The sequence below is a fragment of the Myodes glareolus genome, chromosome 11 (assembly GCF_982192425.1).
Source record: "Myodes glareolus chromosome 11, mMyoGla1.1, whole genome shotgun sequence".
In the NCBI taxonomy this organism is placed as follows: domain Eukaryota; kingdom Metazoa; phylum Chordata; class Mammalia; order Rodentia; family Cricetidae; genus Myodes; species Myodes glareolus.
In genome coordinates this window covers 49,888,201-49,910,159 of record NC_142036.1, presented here as the reverse complement: position 1 = coordinate 49,910,159, position 21,959 = coordinate 49,888,201, and the positions used below count along the sequence as shown (strand labels likewise).

At 44.3% G+C, this 21,959-nt stretch overlaps 1 protein-coding gene across 3 annotated transcripts in view; it reads right to left on the bottom strand.

The window, feature by feature from the left end:
* The window catches only part of LOC125388064 (uncharacterized), a 30,575-nt gene extending 10,606 nt beyond the window's left edge, over positions 1-19,969 (bottom strand). For 2 of the 3 annotated variants that reach the window (XM_048415956.3, XM_048415957.3), the window contains exons 1-6: positions 19,872-19,969; positions 18,111-18,465; positions 12,515-12,643; positions 5,123-5,379; positions 4,583-4,715; positions 1,839-2,141 (exon numbers count right to left, since the gene is read on the bottom strand). In XM_048415956.3, coding sequence (XP_048271913.3) covers positions 1,839-2,141; positions 4,583-4,715; positions 5,123-5,379; positions 12,515-12,643; positions 18,111-18,248 — 960 coding nt within the window. In that variant the 5' untranslated portion in view covers positions 18,249-18,465; positions 19,872-19,969. The remainder of the gene's footprint in view (positions 1-1,838; positions 2,142-4,582; positions 4,716-5,122; positions 5,380-12,514; positions 12,644-18,110; positions 18,466-19,871) is intronic. The other variant, XM_048415958.3, reaches the window with a different exon arrangement.
* Between the last annotated feature and the right edge of the window lie 1,990 nt (positions 19,970-21,959).

The following is a 21,959-nucleotide window of genomic DNA, read 5'->3' as shown; positions in this document are numbered from 1 at the left end:
CTGGATATATCCATTGTTTTAAGAAATAAGTAGGTACACAAAGATAAAATATATTCATAGTGGAAAATACAGTTGCATAATGATTTTCGTTGCTGTTCTTTGGGACAGGGTCTTGCTATGTAGCCCAGGCTGCCCTGGAATTCATAATGATACCCTCAGCTTCTCACATCCTGGGATTATAGGCATGGGCTGTCATGCCCGGCTAATATAGTACTATTATGCAAATGTGTACATAATATAGTACTATTATGCAAATATGTATGGATCCTGTGCTGAACCACACTAAGCACTTCTCATCTGTTAGCCCACTTAATCTTTGCGACCATATTGAAAGTGGGAATGACAGCTCTCCGCTCCAATTTACAAACGGAGCTAAAGTGGTGCAGGGAAGATAAGTAAGCTGCCCAAGAACACCCCGCTGGCAGAGGGTGGAACTTGGAGTCACAGCAGGACTCTGCTCTAACCAAGCTATCGTGTCGCGCTATCGTGTCGCCAATACAGTTGAGGACAGCCTGTTCTCTTCTTCCGCTTAGTAATAAAAATGCAATCAAACTTACAACGAAGGGCTGGAGAGATGGCTCAGCATCCAACACCCAGGTCAGGTGTGGGAGGCACAGAGGTCCTTGTGCTCACAGAGAAGCACTAGGAATGTTAAACATACAGGGTTATCTCTTCAAAGAGAGGGATGCAGGACCCGCTTTCTGCCCTGAAGTCTGGGAGCCGATGCGATTAATAGCCTGGTGACCGTTTGCGTTATCTGTGTGGCCAAGACAGCCACATCGGATGCACCCCCAGATTCTTATGAGTTTGTCAATCAACAGAACCCATCTTTATGAAAGATGTCACATGTACTTTACAGCAAGTTTTGATGTAGTCATATCATAAGGTTTACTGTGCACAAGGGATTGAGTTATTTATCACCAGGGAAGTTTTTCACCAAACTGTGCTGTGTTTAAATATGCCTAAAATAAATTGCTTGGAGCCGGGCGGTGGCGGCGCACGCCTTTAATCCCAGCACTCGGGAGGCAGAGTCAGGCGGATCCCTGTGAGTTCGAGGCCAGCCTGGTCTACAAGAGCTAGTTCCAGGACAGGCACCAAAACTACGGAGAAACCCTGTCTCGAAAATCAAAAAAATAAATAAATAAAATAAAATAAAACAAATTGCTTGGGGTCAGACTGTCAATCAACACTGGCTACGGAGTCACGTTGAACTGAACTCCTTCTTGCTTCCTGAGGATCGTTATCATCTGGCTGGTGGCTGCAGAGGTCCCTCACAGTCAGGGAGCTGACAGCTACTCACAACTCTAGTTCGAGGGGATCTGAGGTCCTCATCTGGCCTCCCTGGGGATGCACATAAGTAGCATACATTCCCATACATATGCACATATACATAAATAAGAAAATAAAAACAAATCTTTAAAAACTGCAACGAAGCCAAAGATCTTACCAATTGGCTAATATCAAAATCTACATATTAAACTAATAAAATTGGGTAAAGGGGGAGATGGCTCAGCTAGTAAAGTGTCTGCTGTGCCAACATGACGACCCAAGTTTAAATACTTACCACTCATAAAAGGCTTGGTACACACCTATAATCCAAGCGCTAGAGACAGACAGGCTGATTCCCTAGAACCCACTGGTCAGTCAAAGTCGCCAAGTCAGTGAGCTCCAGTGAACACACCCAAGTTCAACCTCTGGCCTCCACATGCTTCAACACACGTGTGCATGCATAGCCACATGTGTCGGTACACACACACACACACACACACACACACACACACACACAATCACATACGCTAATTAAATGGGAAAGAGCAACTCTTCGACAGTACACTTACAGATTTCCACAGCTGCTCATTTGCACCCATTTCCTGGATCCTCTCCTTCACTGCTTCCTCTGTGGCTAGTATGGGGCCAATGCTGTCACTCAGGAGAGTAGCCAACTGGCCAAGGAAATCCTGGTGATGGGCTTGCTCGGGTGTGGCTTCCCAGCTGCAGGAGTAGGGAGGTCTGTCGAACTCAGAGGCTAATCTTTCTTTGTGGAGCAGATCTTGTTGGTATTTACCCACAATGTTTTGCCCGTCAGATGGTCCTTCAGAGTAAACAATGTCTCTCTCAAAGTCGAAAGCTTCGCCATTGTCCTAAATGTACCAACACACGGATTAAACATCCCATCTGAAACATAATACAGATATATTTGTCCCTTCTTTGAACTATAAGTAATAACACAAAACCTTAGGGGGAAAGAGCCTTGATTAGACATGAGTTGGAGGACAGCCTGGTCTATAGAGCGAGTTCTAGAATAGCCAGTGCTACAAAAAAGAAGCCCTGTCTTGAAAAAATAAAAAAAGAAAGGAAGGAAGGAAGGAAGGAAGGAAGGAAGGAAGGAAGGAAGGAAGGGAAACACTGGTATCGTATAAGAAACAAGGCATAGACTTAAAAGAAGGAATGACAACAGCAAAAGGCGGGAATTGAAACAGTGACCCAAAGCCCTTGTTGATAGCGCAAACTCTACAGAGCATTCACGCTCAAGGTGCAGACGGAATTTAAAAGTGATCATTTTATTTTGATTATTATAATGATGAGAGAGGAGGCGTATGCCACGGTCTCAGATGGAGATCAGAGGACGGCTGGCAGAGTCGCTCCTCTCCCCCATCACACGGTCCCAGGAGTCAAAACCAAGTCATCGGATTGCCATGAAATGTGCTTTCGCCTTCTGAACCACTGCACTGGCTCTTTTTGGGTTTTTGGGAGAATGTCTTGTGTAGTTCAAGCTAGCTTCAAACTAGAGATCCCAAAACGCAGACTCCCTAGTGCCGAGATGGCAGCTGTGGGCCACCATGCCCAGCTGAAAGCCATCATTCTGTAACTCCTAATGACATAACTGGTTCAGGAAAAGGTGAATGGATACTAAAGCAATAAGTAAAGTGCTGTCAAGGAAACAGATGTTTTCATAAAGAATTATATTCAAGTAAGAATGAAACTATGGCTCAGTGGGAGAGTGCCTTGCTTAACCTTGTAGAGGCCCTACAATCAATCCCTAATACTGCAAGAGAAAAGAATCACGCTTATCAAATATAACAACCTCCATAATGTAATTGAAAGAAGTCATAGCTCTTCCTCCTGGCCTATTGTAATTATGACAAGAAAATAGGTAACCCTGGGGTTTGTGTTTTTATTTAAAAACTATTGATTGTTGTGTATATACAGTGTATGTGTGAGTGGAAACAGCACACACGCCAACAGTGCAAGTCTGGAGGTCAAAGGACAACATCCGGGGGTTGGCTGTCTCTTTCCACCATGGGATCTGAGGATTGAACAACAGTAATCAGACCTTTCCAGCGAGAGATTTTTAGCAGCTGAGCCAGGCCGCTGGCCCTGCTAAGCTCCTCCTGTGGGAGAAATCCACCAGCTGAGTTGGCAAGTTGAGTTGCTGTGAGGTTTTTGTGGTTGTTAGGTGAGATTGATGGACAGGGGAACAAGAAGAAGAATGGAAGTAATGATGAGTTTGTATCACTAGATCTCACTAGGAACCTGGAGGGGAAAGGAGCAGGGAAGCAAAGCCAGAGCTTTGTGGATTCCAATTCTTGGTGGTTTGTTTTGTTTTATAGAAATGAAAGATTCATAACAAAAGCTCAAAAAGGAAAAAAATGTTAAAATCAATTATTTGAGATACAAATAAAAATTGGAAATACTTTGAAAGTAGTTGCTGAATGTGTTTGTGGTATATACACACATGTGTACACAGATGTATACAACTATGCATGTGTGTGTGCGCACGCGTGCTCTCAAGAGACAGTACAAAGGCCAGAGGAAGGTGTCAGGTGTCCCCCCTCAATCACTGTCTGCGTCATTCCTTTGAGGAGGGTCTCTACTGAACCCGGCAGCCTGAAAACCACAGCGACCACCCAGTCCTGGCCCCTGCTGTGCTGGGGCCATAGACAGGCCTGACAATGTCTGGCTTGTTATGTGGGTGTTAGGATCCAGACTCTCTGGTCCTGGTGCTCACACAGCAAGCATCCTTAACTGCTGGACCGCCTCTTCAGTCCTTGATTCTTTTCGAATGGGGATCCCTCACATTAATTGGGTCACACAGGTTCTTATTCTACACTCAAATGATGTAATAAATTGTGGTGGTCTAAGGTGCTCGCAGCAAACTTTCCAGCTCTCTTAACAGTGATCTGCCTCCCCTTCTCTTTCACGCACACTTTCTCCTGGAATTGTGTGCTAGATGTCCATGGCCAAAGTTGTAGACAACACCATGGCCTGTGGTTCCTGTGTCCGGTCCTCTACATCCAGGCACACAAAGCCCAGTGTACTCAGCCAATAACAAGAAATGGTCAGCTCCGACTTCTCACTTCCTCATCGTCTCCCCCTGCCACACGCCCAGCTGTCTCTCGGCTCCATTTCTCTCCTCCAAATCTTTCTGTAAAATCATAGAGACCTTCCAGTCCTCCGGGCAGCCCCTCCGCCACTGGCCTCTGGTCTACCAGGCTTCTTTGGGTTTTCCATTCCCAAGAGAGCTGGCACCCTACCCAACACTTACCCTTTTCTCCTGGGGCAACAGGCAACTCATTCTCACCTTCACAGGGAAAATATCCAAGGAATCTTCTGGTCCTTTTGGATGCATACAGGAAGAGAATCTGCTGGAGCAGGGCCACCTTTTCTCCGGCTCTGCATGCCGTCCTGCCTTCTCTCTGTCCACCAGGTGTTCTCTGTGTAGGACACCGGCGGTCAGCAATGCAATGAAACCAGCTCTACCAACTTCCAATTTAACTATAACCATAGATAGGTAGGTAGATAGATAGATAGATAGAAAGATAGATAGACAGATAGATAAGATAGATAGATAGATAGATAGATAGATAGATAGATAGATAGATAGATAGATAGATAGATATTTGAGACAGGGTTGCTCTGTCTAACAGATGTTCCCTTTTCCCAAATTGCTCTCTTGTATCAAGTTGGGGGTGACGGGGAACGGGGATGACATGGGGGGGTGCGACACGGACAGACCCACCTAGCCAGCATACTCCCAAATCTGATCAGTAATACGGGCTTATATGTGAATTAAAAACATATAGCAAAAGGTATGTTGGGAAACAGACCAGGAAACCCCTACCTTAGGCGATTCTCTAGGTCTATAACTCGTTCAGTTAGGTCCCAGTTGCCTCTTCCAAGATTCTGAGAATTTGTGTTTTTCAAAATCTTAATTTTCATTAGAGAAGCGATAAGGTCCTGCAGGTTCTTGATGTCGTCTCTCAGGGACATTATCTGTAGCAACTGCTGGGCATTACTCTCTTTGTAACTCTCTAACTCAGTCTTCACTTCTTGCAATGAAGTTTCTTTGATGAAAAGCTTGCTTTGAAGATTTCTCAGCTAATGAGAAGGGGAAAGAAAGTATTACTTAAAATAACTTCTCATCTTACTTTTAAACATTTGTGATACTAAGTTACTGTAACTTAGGTTTGAAGCTTTTCAAACCTATTCCTTAACAGTATATCTTGAGGTTTAAAAGCCCTTTAAGATAAAACACAATGACACAGTATGTTTGGGAAAAAATATATAATTGTATATAATATAATGATATTAATAATAAATATATTTATTAAACATTAAAACTGTGTGAGTCTTTATACTTCTGTAACTACTAAATACAGGAATAATGGATTTGGGAACTTCCAGAAAGGAGCAATGCTTTAGCCTTAGATGTCTTGCTTTTGGTGTGTGACTCACAAGCATGCTCACAGGCCTGTTTTGGTTCCTGATCTTGTGCTGGTAGGGAAAATATAAAGGGGTCAATCCACAGGAAGAGCAAAGTTTAAAAAGGTGCATGTCTTTAATCCCACCACTCAGAAAGCAGAGGCAGGCAGGTCTTTGTGAGTTCAAGTCCAGCCTGGTCTACATAGTGAGTTCCAGGAGAGCTAAGACTATGTAGAGAAACTCTATCTCAAAATAAATAAGTAAGTAAGTAAGTAAATAAATAAATAAATAAAATGACTAGCTATATTTTAATACAAATAAAGGAGAGAAATGGCTCAGTGGTCAAAAGCACTGATTACACATCCAGAGGACCCAGGTTCAATTACCAGCACCCACAAGCTGTCTCACAACTGTCTCTAACCCCAATTAGGGAATGGATACCCTCTCCTGACCTCTGTGAGCACTGGATATGCATGGGGCACACACATGCATGCAGACAAGCAAAGTAATAAAATAAAATTTTAAAATATTTTTTAAAAGACAGAGAAAGGGAAGAAGAGATCAGAAAGTTATGAAAAGAAACAAGAGAGATGGCTTGCTGGGGGAAAAGCAAGTCCAAGAACAACAGAGGTCTGTGAAGGAGAAAGGAGAGCAGTAAGGTGTGGTGGCTCACACCACCAGGAAGGTCAGAAGTGTTCAAGGCCAGCCCCGTCTACACAGTGAAAGTCTGTCAATAATAATAATAATAACAATAACAACCAGTGGAGTGTAGTGGCTCACACCAGCAGGAAAGTCAGAAGCATCCAAGGCCAGCCCTGTCTACATACTGAAAGTATTATTGTCAATAATAATAATAACAATAACAACAACAACAACGCAAACAGACAGTAAGTAAGGCTACAGCGACAGATCTAAACTTGTGCTCAGGCTCCAGATGAAAATGTTTAATGGCATTGACTCATCAGCCATGGATCATCCAGCTGTATCTAGTTAGGTTTTCCAAACAGCAATTTTGCCCTTGATTTCAATGAGTCAAAGATCTCCATGCTGGAATGAACCTACCCGCCAGTTTTCAGGGCTCTTCCTGACAGAGCATGGCACAGGCTGCTAACTAGTTCTCCAAGACCTAAGAAGCTCAGCCCACCAGAGCCCAGAACCACAGGCAACCCAGGACAGTCACAGCCCAGACTGATGACTGACGCATCTCTCCTCTCTCCCAGGACAGGAAGGGCCATGGCTCTAGTAAATAACTTCTGTTCACACTCCTGTGACCACTGAGATCCACCAGTCATGCCGGTCAGCGATCCAGCCCACTGCCTGTGAGAAAGGCAGTCTCCTTGTGAGAAAGAAGTCTCTCTCTTTTGTTTTCTATTTAATGCCCAGCTCTACACCTCAGGGCTCCCAGGCACCCTGACACCTCTGGGTCTGCTTCCTGCTGTATTTGCAGGGACTGGTAATGTGTGTTTCACAGTTTGCGTTTCTCTTCAGTAGTTGCTTGACTGTAGTGGAAAAGTGACATCTTGAGCTACAGTTCTGAGTGAGTGTGCCTTGCTCGACACGAGCCTGCCGTGCCAAGGACAAAGGAACCAGGCCAACCCCAGGTTCAGAAAGGCAAAGCCTTCCTCTGCCCTCCAAGTAAGAGTGTTCATGAAGACTTGATCATTCTGTTCAAAAACCAGCAACTGCAGCTTCGTCCTTCTGGATATTTACTGCCTGAGAGGCTGCTCCACCTCAAAATCCTATGGGGACCAGCTAAGTCCTCCCCCAGTGCCGTATCTAATAAACACACTGAGGTTTCAGATTGTTGTGTTAATAGGTTCGTCTCCATTACAGCATGCACAGCCACCTGTTCTGTGTGTGTGCACACCCAGCTGTTCTGTGTGTGTGTCTGTCTGTCTGTCCTCCCTCGTCACTCCTAGTCAGGGTTGCAGACCCAATTCCATGGGGTTAGAGTTGACCCAACCAACATCTCTGGGTTTGCTAGTAAGCAAAATACATGGCTCATTTAAGATCTACAGTGAATGCCTGTGCTGTCGGCGAAATTTCACATCTAGGCAGGGCCAGCATTTGTGGAAGCAGCTAGAAGAATGTGCGTCTCATCCAATCACAGTCGGTGGTGGGCTCCCTTATTGACAGTGTGAGTGACAGGGAACATGGTCTTGCATTCCTTGTGTAGGACACTAAGTTCACGGGGGTAAAGGGAAAGCAAGCGCTAGACCAATAGTGATTTCATTACAACTCCAGGAGGTTTCTGCCGACATCCTAGACAGTGCAGCTTCAAGGCGGATGAGTGAAGGAAAGCAAGTGCCCTTCAAAGACCCGGATGCATTCCTTGCTGCATTGGGCTGCACTCAGTGACTGCAGTGGGCCGTTGTACTGATGGTCTTCTTTGGGACAGTCTTGAGGGGCTGAAGGATGGGGACACCGAGACGGACAGGACGTGACCCACAGTACGTCACCTGTTTTATTCAGGAAGTCCTCCTTCTTCCACACAGAGCGAAAGCACCCGCTAACCTGGCAGGAGACAGTAGGTTTGATTTCCAGCACCCGGTACCATGCCACGGTTCGCAACTGTCTAACACTAGTTCCAAGGGCCTGACATCCTCTTTTAACCATGCAGGCAAACACCCATACACATAAAATAAAGGGAGATCTTTAAAACACATTGCGTTTACATCCAACTTATAATATCCGACTTTATGTGTTAGTAGTGGCTTCTTAGCTCATTACTACAGCCCACCTATGCAAGAGTTTTATCTCAATACCGTGTTCCCTAAACAATCACCAACTGAATAGGCTTGAATTTATGCCTTCTATATCTGGCCTCACCCAAATATAGATCTCTTGCACCTGTTTCTTCGTTATAGGACAGAAACACATGGCAATTATTTTTGTATGTTATATAAAGAGATCGGGTTAATTATAACAAAAAATTGAAATGCGTGTCGTGAAGAGAAAAGCTGCCTTACGAAGACAATTGGGGCGCTGTGGGGCTAAATGGTAGGTTGCTGAGGAAGGCAAAGATGACTCATGCTGAGACTCAGGTATCTTGTTGGAATCACCAAGCTTCCTTTTCTAACATTAACAGGAGGATACCGTATAATAATAAATGTCACTAAATTTTTACTTGGAGACAAGGTCTCATTAGGCAATCCAGGCTGATCTTAAACTCGGCATCTTATTTACTCAGCCTCCTGGGTACTGGCTCTCCAGGAGCGTTCAGCCAGGACTGGCTTGATTTTTTTTTCTTTTTTAAATTGTATTTATTTGTGTGGGAGTGGATTGGGGTTGGGAGGTACGCGTCACGGAACATATGCAGAGGTCAGAGGACAACCTGCAAGAATTGGTTCTCTCTTTCCACCACGCGCGTCCTGGGGTTCAACTCAGGTTGTCAGTCTTGGCACTGGGCACCCTCACCCAGTGAACCATTCCTCTGGCTCTGGCTTGAAATTTTTATTAAATTTGAAAATGCCAATAGGAGCTCTGAAATACTTCTTGGGGGAGGGGGAGTGTAGTCGGAGATCAAACTCGGGCTTGCACATTGCTGGGCATGTGCCTTACCACTAAGTTTCATCCATAGCCCTGAGTAGCCCAGGCTAGCCTCTGATGTAATCCTTCTACAGAAACCTCCTGAATGCTGGACTTACAGGTGCACTTCACCTCACCTGGATGGAATACTTTTTAATGCATGTGGTATCTAAAACCATGTCAAAATGACCCTAAAGGACCCTTTAGATGTTTATATATGTACAGAGGATAACTTCAAAAAAAACAATACTTTGAAAGTCAGGCATGATAGTGAGCCAGGCACTGTGGCACCCGGCTGCAGTCTGAGCTACTTGGAAACCTAAAGAAGAGAATCAGTTGAACCAATGAGTTCAAGATCAGCCAGGACCACATAGTGAGACACCATCTCAAAACAACCAACCAAAGAGAATCTTTGAAATTCTTGAAAATAATTTACATATATTCTTTAAGGTACCTGAAACCTTTCTTGGGAGTTTGGTTGAAAAGCTTCTTAAGGGTCAGAAAGATGGCTCAGCCGATGAAGGCTTTTATTGCCAATCTCAACAAGCTGAGCAGCATCCCTAGGACCCGCATGGTGGAAGGAAGGGTGACTCTCTCCAGCTCTCGGGAACTGAAGCAGGAGGATTGCAAGTTCAAGGCCATCTTGAGCTACCTAGTGAGAGTCTACCTTAAACAACAAGCATCGACCTTTCTATAGTCACACCTTATAGTTCAGTTAAAAATAGAGTGCTTGCCTTATATATGCCAGGGGGTGAATGCACACACGCCAGCCTACTACTAATGATTGCATCCAAGTCGAATCTAACAGGACCCCAAACTTTTCAAGCGTTTTTACTAAGTCATACTGTAGAGAATGATGCTTGCCACCTCCCTGTTACTGCAGAAGGTGCCACAGCCTGTTGGGCGGAGAGGAGTCCTGGATCCTGAAGGCAGATCTTTCCTAATGTTCCTGCATGCGAACATTCCTTCCTCCCCTCTCCTTGTTGCTCTGATCTCTCTCTCCTCATCTCAAACCTGTGTTTGCTTTTTTTCTCTTCAGATCAAGAGCGAACAGAGACCTGACTCTATGTTTTAGAAAATCTGATCGCTCAGGAGCCCTTCCTCCTAGCGCCTTATCACACGTGACAGATAGGTTTATTTTATTAAGCCTGGCTTGTTCTAACATCCTGATGGCCCATTTACTGTGTTATTATAATGGTAATGTGAAAAATAACAGTAGTTGTTTGGTCAACTTGACACAAACTACGGGTCATCTAGGAAGAGAAACCTCAACTGAGAAAAATGCCTCCACTAGATCAGGCAAGTGGGGGGCATTTTCTAGGAGGATAATTGATAGGGGCCCAGCTCACTGGGGGCAGTGTCACCCCTGTAGGAGAAAGTAGGCTGAACAAGTAAGTAAACAGTACTCCTCCATGGTCTCTGCTTCAGCTCTTGCCTTCGGGTTCCTGCCTTGACTTCCCTTTATGAAGGACTTCCGATCTGTAACGTGAAATAAACCCTTTCCTCCCAAGATTGCTTTTATTCATGATGTTTATCACAGCAGTACAAAGCAAATTAGAGCCAGGCGGTGGTGGCGCACACCTTTAATCCCAGCGCTCAGCAGTCAGAGGTAGGCGGAACTCTGAGAGTTCAAGGCTCAGCCTGGTCTCAAAAGGGAGTAAACTAGGACAACGCGTGCACGTGTGTGTGTGTGTGTGTGTGTGTGCGCGCGCTGTATGCATTCATGTTCGTGGGGGGGGGTTTACACAAGTGTGTGTGTGTGTGTGTGTGTGTGTGTGTGTGTGTGTGTGTGCTGTATGCATTAGTGCTCGGTTCCCAGCACCCACATTTGGTAGCTCACAGTCGCCTGGAACTTCAGCTCCAAGAGACCTGACCCCCCTCTCCTGACCCCCTGAGGCACCTGCATGCATGTTCAGAGACATACACAGATTCACACACATAAATATAACTAAAATTAATCTTCAAAAATGGAGGAGGTGCAGAAAAAGGAGGTGGGGAGTGGAGGAGAAGGGGGGGACTTGAACAAAGATGCTGGGGGAAACACCAGGATAAGATCACCGTCTACAACCTAAAAAGAAACATCTCAGGAGAAAGGAACCCACTGGCCCCTTGTCTCATACTTCTAGCCTCTGTGACCGCTAGAAAACATTGCAGTTTAAGCCCTCGGTTTGATGCTTTGCTATAGTCGCTGTGGAGGCAAATGTGGCCGCAGTCAGATTTGCTCGCCCAACTGGCTGGCCCCTGTTTGAAGCATTCTGAGGATTCTACTTGAAGGTCACCACAGAGAAGTCGAACAGAAGGAACAGTGAAGAGCCCTTCACGGTGACAAGGACCAGTGATCCTCCAACCACAGTTACTAGAAGGCTGTCTCTCCGTCAACAAACCTTGGGAATAGTTAGGCTCAATTAAAGAATTCCTACAAGCGCTTCCCAGGGCTTCATCACAGGGCGTAAAAGTCAAGGCAGTTCCTATGAATGTGGTTTGGATGTCGTCACTCAGATTCTTACCAAGTATTAAATAAAACTAATGGATATTTGCTGCGGGGGTAGGGGAGGAACACTAAAGAACTCATTTCTTCCACTAAAATTATTTGGGACAGGCAGTGTAGCTCAGTGGTAGAATATTTGTCTTGATTGTGCGAAGTCCTGGGTTAGAATTTCAGCCATTACACACACACACACACACACACACACACACACACACACACACACACAAGAGAGGCGGGGGGAGATGCTTACACATATTGATTATTATTATGCCACAAGTTTTATCTACTTTTAAATATTTTTTCATTTTATATCTGTGGATGTTTTGTCTGAATATGTATCTATGTACCACACATGTGTCTGGTGTCTGCCTGGTGTCTTGACTAGAGATGGGATCAAATCCCCTGGAACTGGAGTTACAGACAGTTGAGAGCCATGTGGTGTTGGGAATTGAACACAGGTCCTCTGGAAGAGCACTCAGTGCCTTAACAGCTGAGCCAGCTCTCCACGTCCAATGTCAAAAGTTTCAAGAATGATATCTCACAAGTAGTATGCTGACTTCCAAAGTTGGCTATCAGCTCAAAAACCCCTGAACTAGGCGCTTCACTCCATAGGCGTGGCAAAGGAAGATGTGAGTCTAAACTCTGCTCTGCCATGATGAGTGAGTTCGATGCAGAGGGGAAGGGACGAAACTGGGTTAAGAAAATGCCTTGTGCCTTTAGTAGCTAGCAGAAATTTCTCTCCTAAACATTTACAGAAGATATAATTCCACCGTTTTGTTTCTCATAAACATATACCTCAGCTAAAAGAGTCTTGTTTTTCACCAACAAGCTGGCAAGGTCAGGATGGACTTGGTCCGTTGCCTTATTGTTGTATGTGATTGGGTTCCTGGTAGGAACCACTTCAAGAGGTGGATCAAAACGGGCCTATAAAGAGAAAGGGCCAGTTAATTAACTAAGTATGTGCCCTGAGGATCAAACCCACAATCGTTAGCACACACAAACTCTTACAATAAGTAGCGACAAACGGAACTGTCCTAATAAACTCAATGGCTTCCAGGAAAATGGCAAGCATCTTGCTGGTTGGAAAAACGGCTTTACATTCTTCTAAACAGAATGCTTACCTGCCAATAGTTTCTACTAGCCGGAAGCAAGTGCGGCCTGTCTGAATCGTGTGCTGGGGTCTCTGAAAGTACAGGAATCAAGAAAACACAGAAAACCCCTGGAGACATTTCCACGTGTGTCTGCTAACACTATAAAGGGCTGGGGAGGAGGCTCAGCAGGCAAGAGCTCTGGCTGCACTGGCTTGAGGTCAGGAGCGCAGATTCCTGCATCCGGGTAACAAGTCCTGGTCCTGAATACAGCTGTCGCCTTCCCTGAGCAGGTGAGAGTGGAGACAGGATTATTTCTGGGGCTTGCAGTCTGCCAGCCTAGACAGACAGACAAATAACCGCAAGCTCCAAGCTCAGGGAGTGACCCTGCCCCAGAGGAATAGAGTAGAGGATCATGAAGGAGGACATCCAGCTGCTTTTCTGACCTCTAAGCGCATGTGCAGATGTACACAGATGCACACATATGTGTACATACACCACACACACACATACATACAAATACATACACTGTAAGAATTTTTAAAAATAGCTTCTGAAGAGACAACTCAGCAGTTCAGAGCACCTGTGGCTCTTGCAGAAGACCTGAGTTCGATTCCCAGCACCCACATGGTGACTCACAACTATCTGTAACTCCAGTTCTAGGGGATCAAATAACCTCTTCTGACCTCCAAGGGCACCAGGCATGCATGTGGTGCAAATACACACATGAAAACAAAATATCATGCACATAAAATATATCTAAAGAGGAAAAAAAGTGAGCAATAGTCCCAAGGGACTGGAGAGATATTAAGAGCTCTACGCTGCTCTTCCAGAGGATCCGGGTTCAGTTCCCAGAAACCAACCTGAGTGGTTCACAATCACCTGCAATTCTACCCAAGAGATCTGATTATTGCTTCTGACCTCTGAGGGCACCTATACTCATGTGCAAACACACACACATGCACAAACACACACGCACGCGCAAAATAAATATTTTTCTTTAAAAAAAAAAGTAGTTTCTAAAAAGAAAAGAAAGGAAAAAAGGTAGCTAATGGAAAACCAGACGTGGTGGCACACACCTGCTATCCTAGCATTCAGGAGGTGGAGAGAGAAGGATAAGAGACATTCCTGGTCATTCTCAGCTATGTGCTGCGTTTGAGAGCAGCCTATAAGACAGATAATTACAGACAGCAATCAAAGTGATTTCTCACTAATTACACAGAAACTGGAAAGCAGCAGAATCGTAACTTTAATGTACTAAGAAAAAGTATCATCTTTCATCCATTCCGAGAAGTATAAATTTTAATACTTTCCCTTTTGCTGTGTGTGTGTGTGTGTGTGTGTGTGTGTTTGCGTGTGTTTCCTTAGGTGCTGTCCACCTTAGTTTTTGAGATGTCTCTCACCAGCTTTTTGCTCGTCCAGTATCTGTCTGTACAAGTCTCTACAGTGCTCAAATTATAAGCACATTTGGCTTGTGCCTATGGGTTTCATGTGGATGTCGGAAACTGACCTCAGGTCCTCGTGGTTATGATATAAGCAGTTTACAAAGGGAACTATCTCTCCAGCCACCCATATTGTCTTATCTTAGCAGTTGGGGTGGTATCTTAAAGAGGAGACAGTTCATATTGTTCATACTTAGCTGGAAACGTACTTTCAAATTTACAATAGTGCATAAAATAAACGTATTTCCTAAAAATCAGTGAAATACCAGAAATGTCACCCAGTATATCACACTGAATTAAATTATATTTGGGTGTTTGCTTGTTTGAGACAAGGTGTGACCCTCCTATCTCCCAAGTACCTGAGTTACATGCCTAGTTTATGTTTTAAGATTAAGAATAGATGCCCGCAGTGGTGGCACAGGTCTTTAATCCCAGCACTCAGGAGGCAGAGGCAGGCAAATCTCTGAGTTCGAGGCCTGGTCTACAAAGAAAGTTCCAGGACAGCCAGGGCTACACAAAGAAACCTTGTCTCAAAAACAAAAAAGAAAAATAAAACCAAAGAAACCAAAAGAATAAAATAAAGATATTTTATACAAACAAACGTTGAGTCTACTACAATATGTCTTTACTTTAAAAAGCTTCTGGCGAGCATACATCTTTACTCAGCACTTGGGAGGCAGAGGCAGGCAGATCTCTGAGTTTAAGGCCAGCCTGGTCTAATGAATAAGTCCCAGAAGAGCCAAGAACAGCTAAGGCTACATAGAGAAACCCTGTCTCAAAACAAACAAAGGAAAGAAAAGAAAAAGAAACCACAAAAAGAACCCAAGCATTTCTAAAGATGAAAGAAAACAAACAAAAAGGAGAAGACATGCTAGGTCAACCACAGAATGTTACCAAAAACAGTGGGGAGGGAGTATAGAAAGAAAAAGAAAATAGCAGTAGATGATGTGAGTACTGAATTGTAATATATGACCTAGAAAATAAAGATACTGGACCAAAAGAAAATGAAAACGAAAACAAAGGCTGCACTAGAGGGATGGTCCAGTGCTTACCTCCAGGGCTGATGGAGCAGAGACGGGAAGGCTGAGTTGCTGACTTCTAACCTAGCAACCATATTCAGAGAGACACTGCCTCAAAAGAGTAAGACAGAGGGTGACAGAGGAGGCTACCCAACTCCCTGTGTAGGCACATGTGGACATACACCACACATAATTACACACATCACAAATGTACAACACACACACCCTAGAAAAGCAGTGTAGTGTTTTGAACAAGGAATGCCCCCTCCCCACACTCGCTTGGGCTCAAGCATCTGAACACGTGGTCCCCAGGTGGTGGAGCTGTTCGGAGAGGTATAGGGAGGCGCTTCCTGCAGCGCTGCTGGAGGAAGCGCCTCCCTATGGGAGAGCTCAGTGAACTTAAGCTCTCTCCCACTTCCAGTTGGATCTCTGCTCCGTGTTTATGGTTGACACGTGATGGCTCAGCTTTTGCTCCTGCCATCATACCTGCTTGCTTGCTGCCGTTACTCCCCGCCATGATGGACTCTTACCCTCCAGAGTCGTAAGCCAAAATAAACTCTTCCACAAGTTTCTCTCTGTTGTGATATTTTATCATAGCAACAGAAAAAGTAACTAATACAAACAAGTTTCCTTTCTTTCTCTTTAAAAGTGTTTTATATTTATTTATTTATCTAGAGACATAATCTCACTATGTAGCCTGGGCTGTCCTGGCACTAGCTCTGTAGACCAGGCTGGCCTCAAACACACAGATATACACCTGCCTCTGCCTCCCGGGTACTGGAATTAAAGGTGTGTGCCACCACCACCCAGCCCCAAACTGGATCTTAAGTATACTTGCTCTCAAAGAAAATGTGCTGTTTCCTTTGACTTTACTGTTGAGACAGAGACTCACTATATTGCCCAGGACGACCACTTATTTGTGAATTCCAGTGGCCCTGCTGGTGATTCCGTCTCCCAAGCAGCTGAGATGACAAGTATATACTACTATGCATTACAGTGTGTTGTTTGAAATCTGGATCTCAAACCAGGCATCTTGTGTTATGATGTCGTAGTTAAAATTAATTAAAAATAAGATGACAACTACTTTATTAATATAAATGTTATACTGTTTATATTCACTATATAATATTGAAAATGGCAAAGTCCTGTTTGTTTGTTTGTTTGTTTGTTTGTTTTGAGACTAGGTCTCATGTAGCCCAGGTTGGCTTCAAACTTACTATATAGCTGAGAATAACTTTGAATTTTTGACCCTATTGCCTCTGATTCCCAAATGCTAGGGTTACAGGCATGTGTGCCACACCTGAGGATCCAACCCCAGGGCTGTCCACACTCCAGGGAAGCGTTCTACCGACTGAGCTGTACCTCCAACCACACCAAGTGCTTTCAAATTCCCAGACATACTCAGGAGCACTGAGACCCTTAGAATTCAGCTGCTAAGATTGAAGAGCAGTATTATTTTGCATTGTGTCACTTACTTAAAATTGTTAATTAATGTACAAAATCATGGTTTTCATCATGACATATTAGATACTTGGCTTCTATCATTTATTTTTTAATGCAATGTTTTTCTTTTCCTAATAAAGACACTAACTAGGTTCGTCTTCATTTCAAACCATAGAAAACATAATACTTCCTTAAATCTCCATCTGCATCTCTCCAATGCTCAGCTCAGGATTCATCCTCTAGCAATAGTAGGATAAAGACTGGGTGGATCTTTCTGGTGCTCTTGAAATGGAAGGGTTATCATCTGCTCTGAGAAGATTGAAACTCCAGAAATATTCCCATTAAGGTCACAAAACTGGCCTGTAAACCCAGCAGCACTATAGTGCACTAGAGAGATAGAATTGGACCATCTAGTGTTGCTACTAAATCACCGTGGTGGATCCCAAGTGGGGTTTCCTGATCTACAAAATAATGATCAGAGATCCTCTGCCGGTTTCTCATTTTGACTGGGAGTAATGGGCACTGGTAAACTGAACTACCAAAAAGGCAAACCCAAAACGTACTGGAGGTCTCACTAGATCCAGTTGTTTCACGTTTTCTTGTTACACCGAGGAATCAGCCAGGGGCAGGGTGCCCCAGATGGCTCAGCAGGTAAAGGCACTTGCTGCTAAGCCAGAAAACCTGAGTTCTGTTCCTGGGACCCACATGGTGGAGAGAACTGACTCTCGCAGGTCATCTGTCCTCTGACCACCGCCACACACACACAAGAGACAGAATTTAAAAAGTATAAGTTGGAGAGGCCTGGTATGGTTGCCTACGTGTACTCCCAGCACTAGGGAAACAGAGGCAGGAGGATCAGCGTTAAGCGTGAAGATCGCCTGACTGCATAGCGTCAGGTCAGTCATGCAGACAGTCAGAGCTAGGTATGGGGGCTCACACCGACAGTTCTAGCACTTTAGAGGGTGATGGAGGAGGAGACATAAATGCGAGGGGTAGCCTGGGCTATCTGGTGAGACTATGTCTCAGAAAACAAAAAAGTGGGATGTTTAACCTTTTCTTCTTTTCTTTGCATTTGCTGCACATGTATGATGGAGCGTGTGCCCCAGATTGCATGTGGTGGTCAGAGGCCAACTTTCTGGAGTTGGTTCTCTCCTTCCACCTTGTGGAAGGACTCAAACTCAGGCCATTGGGCTAATGCACAAACAGCTTTACCTGCTGAACTCTGCCAGCAGATCCCTGAATTTATCTTGTGTGATTTCCTAGCAAAGAAATGCGAAGTTCACCAGCGAATGGGCAGCCAGGAGCGAACCTCCCCTTTCTTAGGTTAGCTCTCAACAGCAGCCAAGTGATATTTTACTTCCTTTGGAAAATGGGGACCAAATACCAGGGTACCACTCACCCCTGGGACATTTTCCTGAGCTGATAGAGGTGCTAGGTGCCCGGTTTCTGGTGGTTTCATCTCACAGGCCTCTTTGGTTTGGCTGTCGGCAAGCCTTCCTGGATCTGAGTGACTTAAAGCCTGGAGTGGCGTTGCCATGCTGGAGATACAGCAAGCGTGAAACGGAGCCGCTAACGGTGAGCCACGGTGCTTCCAAGGGAAGTTTCTGTATAGCACTCAGGAAGAGGTGATGAGGCCTGGCCTGAGCCAACAGCAAAAATGGCCAGAGAGTTCCAGTAGAGTCTCAGTGCGTAGTCAGGCCGCAGGAGGAGCTGCCTGCTGAGCTTGATTCTTCAAGACAACGTGGACCTAGTTTCTAAAGAGAGTGTAGAATTGTTGAAGTGTCATTTGAATACACACACACACACACACACATCATTCTTAATGCTATGTCATAGCTTTATGACTTGTGAATTTCCCTCATTTTCAATTTTTCAGTCTATCAGAAATGCCAACTACAGCACTCAAGAAATAGCCAGACCATAAAAACTCAAACATGAATTGATAAGATGCATACAGTCGTTTATGCTCTTTATGCCCCAGAGGAAAACGTAAACATAACCTCATGTTACTTTCTTGTTTGTTTGTTTGTTTCCAGACAGGTTTTCTCTGTAGCTTTGTCGCCTGTCCTGGAACTAGTTCTTGTAGACCAGGCTGGCCTCAAACTCATGAAGATCTGCCTGCCTCTGCCTCCTAAGTGCTGGGATTAAAGGCGTGTGCCACCACCACCCAGCTCACATTACTTTCTTTTCAGTGTTAAGGATCACCCAAGGTCCTTGAGTGCGCTGGTGTTACTGGAGGTCAGGGTCAGAGCTGGGTATTTCCAGGTTCTCTGTTATAATGTATGTATACATATTGTGTGTGTGTGTGTGTGTGTGTGTGTGTGTATAATGTATGTATACTTATTGTGTGTGTGTGTGTGTGCCTGAGTGTCTAATATATGCACTGTATATATGTATGAGCCCTCAAGGGTCAGAAGAGAGCACTGTGTCTCCCGGAACTGAAGTTGTAGGCAACTGTGAACAGCCATGTGTGTGCTGAGAATCAAGCCTGGGTCACCTCCAAGAGAAGTGAGTGTCTTTCATCACTGAGTCCAGGGTTCCCGGATTCCTGGTATCTTATTCAAAGCACTGGAACAAGCACAACCAATTTGCTGAGAAACAGAAACTCTGTCTGAAGCAGAGAGATGGCACAGATCAGAATACACTGGAGTCGTGGGCCACACAGGTAAGGATACACAGGGGCCTGGTTCCTAATTTAGGGCTTTCTTTTATGGAGGTTCAAGAGAAGGAAAAGGCCAGTAAGGTGGTTCAACCATTTAAAGGTGCTTGCCACTAAGTCCAGAAAACTCAAGTTTGATCCCCAAGACTCACCTGGTAAGAGAGTCCAACCCTTGGAAGCTGTTCTCTGACCTCCACATGCATGTTGTACTATATATAAGTTTTTGTGTGCATGTACACACTCACACACACACAAACACACACAGTTAGTTGTCCTCTGACCACCCAGGTACACATGGTAAGTACACATGAATGCATATGTAATTAATTATTTTAAAATGGAAGCTGAGTTCTATCTAAGTTTATCCAAGGTTACAGCTTACTCTCTACAACTCTCTGAATCTCCCTCACACTCTCTGTGTGTCTTACTTTCTTACACATAATACATAGTTTGCTAAGATTCACTTATTAGAAAGAATAAAGCGTATTTTTACTTTTTTACCATTTTGCGATCAAGAGAAAATCTCAAATCCAAGATCAGTTTCCAGGAGACACCCCCAATGAGTGGCCGTACTGCACAGTTTGCCAGTAGAATGTTTGCACGTCACGGAAACCGTTGCTAGGTGAACGCATCACAGATGAGCAAGGAAGGCAGGGACCCTCCCAGAGTGGCAGTTACACTATGGTTATTGTCCTATACCATGCCAGCACGGTCTGGAACCACGAGTCTCGGTGGAGGGTGTCCAGGTTGAATGAATCCACAGAGCACGAGGTTGAGGTGTAACAGCAGCTTGTTTATTGTTCTGCTGGGGCTAGCTTTTATACCATGGCACCAAAAGAGGAGTGGGCTGCGAAGGGACTGTCACCCGACCCAAGCAGGGACTCTCACCTGACCCCAGTAGGGGTCAAGGAATAATCACGTGCACTCAAACTTCCTCATCCAACTCCAGGAGCAGAGGGAAGTTATGATTCTTTGCAGATAAGCACCTCAAATGGGGGCAGGGAAATATAACTCGGGGCAGCAATTCCCACAGTCCTAACTAAGGAAGTAAAAGGAAAAGTTTTTTTCACTAAGTGTTAGTGAACAAGACAAACCAAACAAGTAAAAAAAAAAAAGAACAAGGCTTAAGAAAGTGATCTCACCAAAGTGAACACGCACCTATCATAGCATCCTGTTTGCAGGCTACTGTGATGTTCTTAGGATAGATCAAGTGGTTACACTGTGATACATATATGTGTGTGTGTGTTAGGTATGTATATGTGTATGCATATATGTAATATATGTGTTATATATGTATATATTATGTGATATATATATATAAAACACATGATCCTTAAGAGGATAGAAAAATTATTTATCTCAAAAACTGGAATTTTTATTCCAAGAAAATAATTTCACAGCAGTGGAAGTTTGTTCCTAATGTGTGTATATTCTTGATGCGAGAATTGCAAAGAATACACGCCAAATATCAAAGAGTACGGATAGCCTGATCTCATTCCAAGTTCTTAGATAAGGGTGGAGCCTGGGCATAAGTATTTTCTACTGGGTATAAGTAGAATGGCTCTAAGGCCATTCAAATGTAAATTTAGAGCCACCCACTGTCTTTATTTATGGACAATAAAAATTAAGGAGAGGTGCGTGGTGGTGGTGGTGCACACCTTTAATCCCAACATTTGGGAGGCAGAGGCAGGCAGATCTCTGAGTTCGAGGCTGGGCTGGTCTACAGAATGTGCTCCAGGACAGCCAGGGCTACACAGGGAAACCTTGTCTCAAAAAAAAAAAAAAATTAAGTAGAAAGAAATTAAGGTTCACAAGAATGAGAGTAATAGATAATTAAACCAGGAAAAGCAAACTTTTCCTCTATAAATTTTTTCAAATAATACCCACTGAGGTTTGGGTTTCCACAGAGCTGAGAGACCCTGGGCTTTCACTGCTGATAAAACTAGACTGCATGCTGAGGTCCTGCTTTTTCTGCCGGTTTAGTCTTTAAACTGGCCGAAGAAAAGAAGCTGCCCAGCGACACTAGATGACGTCATCCTGACAGCACAGATGTGTGCCGTGCCTGTAATCCTAGTGCTCAGGAGGTAGAGGCAGGAAGGGTAGAAACTGTAGGCAGTCCTCAACTACGTGGAGTTCAAGGCCAGCCTGGGCTACGGGAGACTGTCTCAAAACAAACAAACAAACAAACAAACACGACCAGAAAAAATGGTTTATACCTGCACAGGAAGATTGGAAATTTGATGCAACCTAGACTGCACAGTGAGATCACATCAAAAGACTTAGAAGTAATAACAAAACAACACGGAGTGTGTGTTACCTGTCTCCACATGCACAGCCACTAACTCTGTAACAGTGAGCTAAGTTATAATGGAAAGCTTTAGTCTTTATTACAATTAATATTCTGATTGAAATGTTGTTATATCCTTTTCTCTGTGTAAATATTACTGTTGGATAAATTCTTGGAGCTGAAAACTCAAAGTAATTACACATCTAGATTATTTTTCAATAACAGAGAATCTATTTCGCCTAGACCAGTCTTGTACCTCCCAAGTGCTGATTTCATAGGTATGTGCCATCCCAACCTGATAC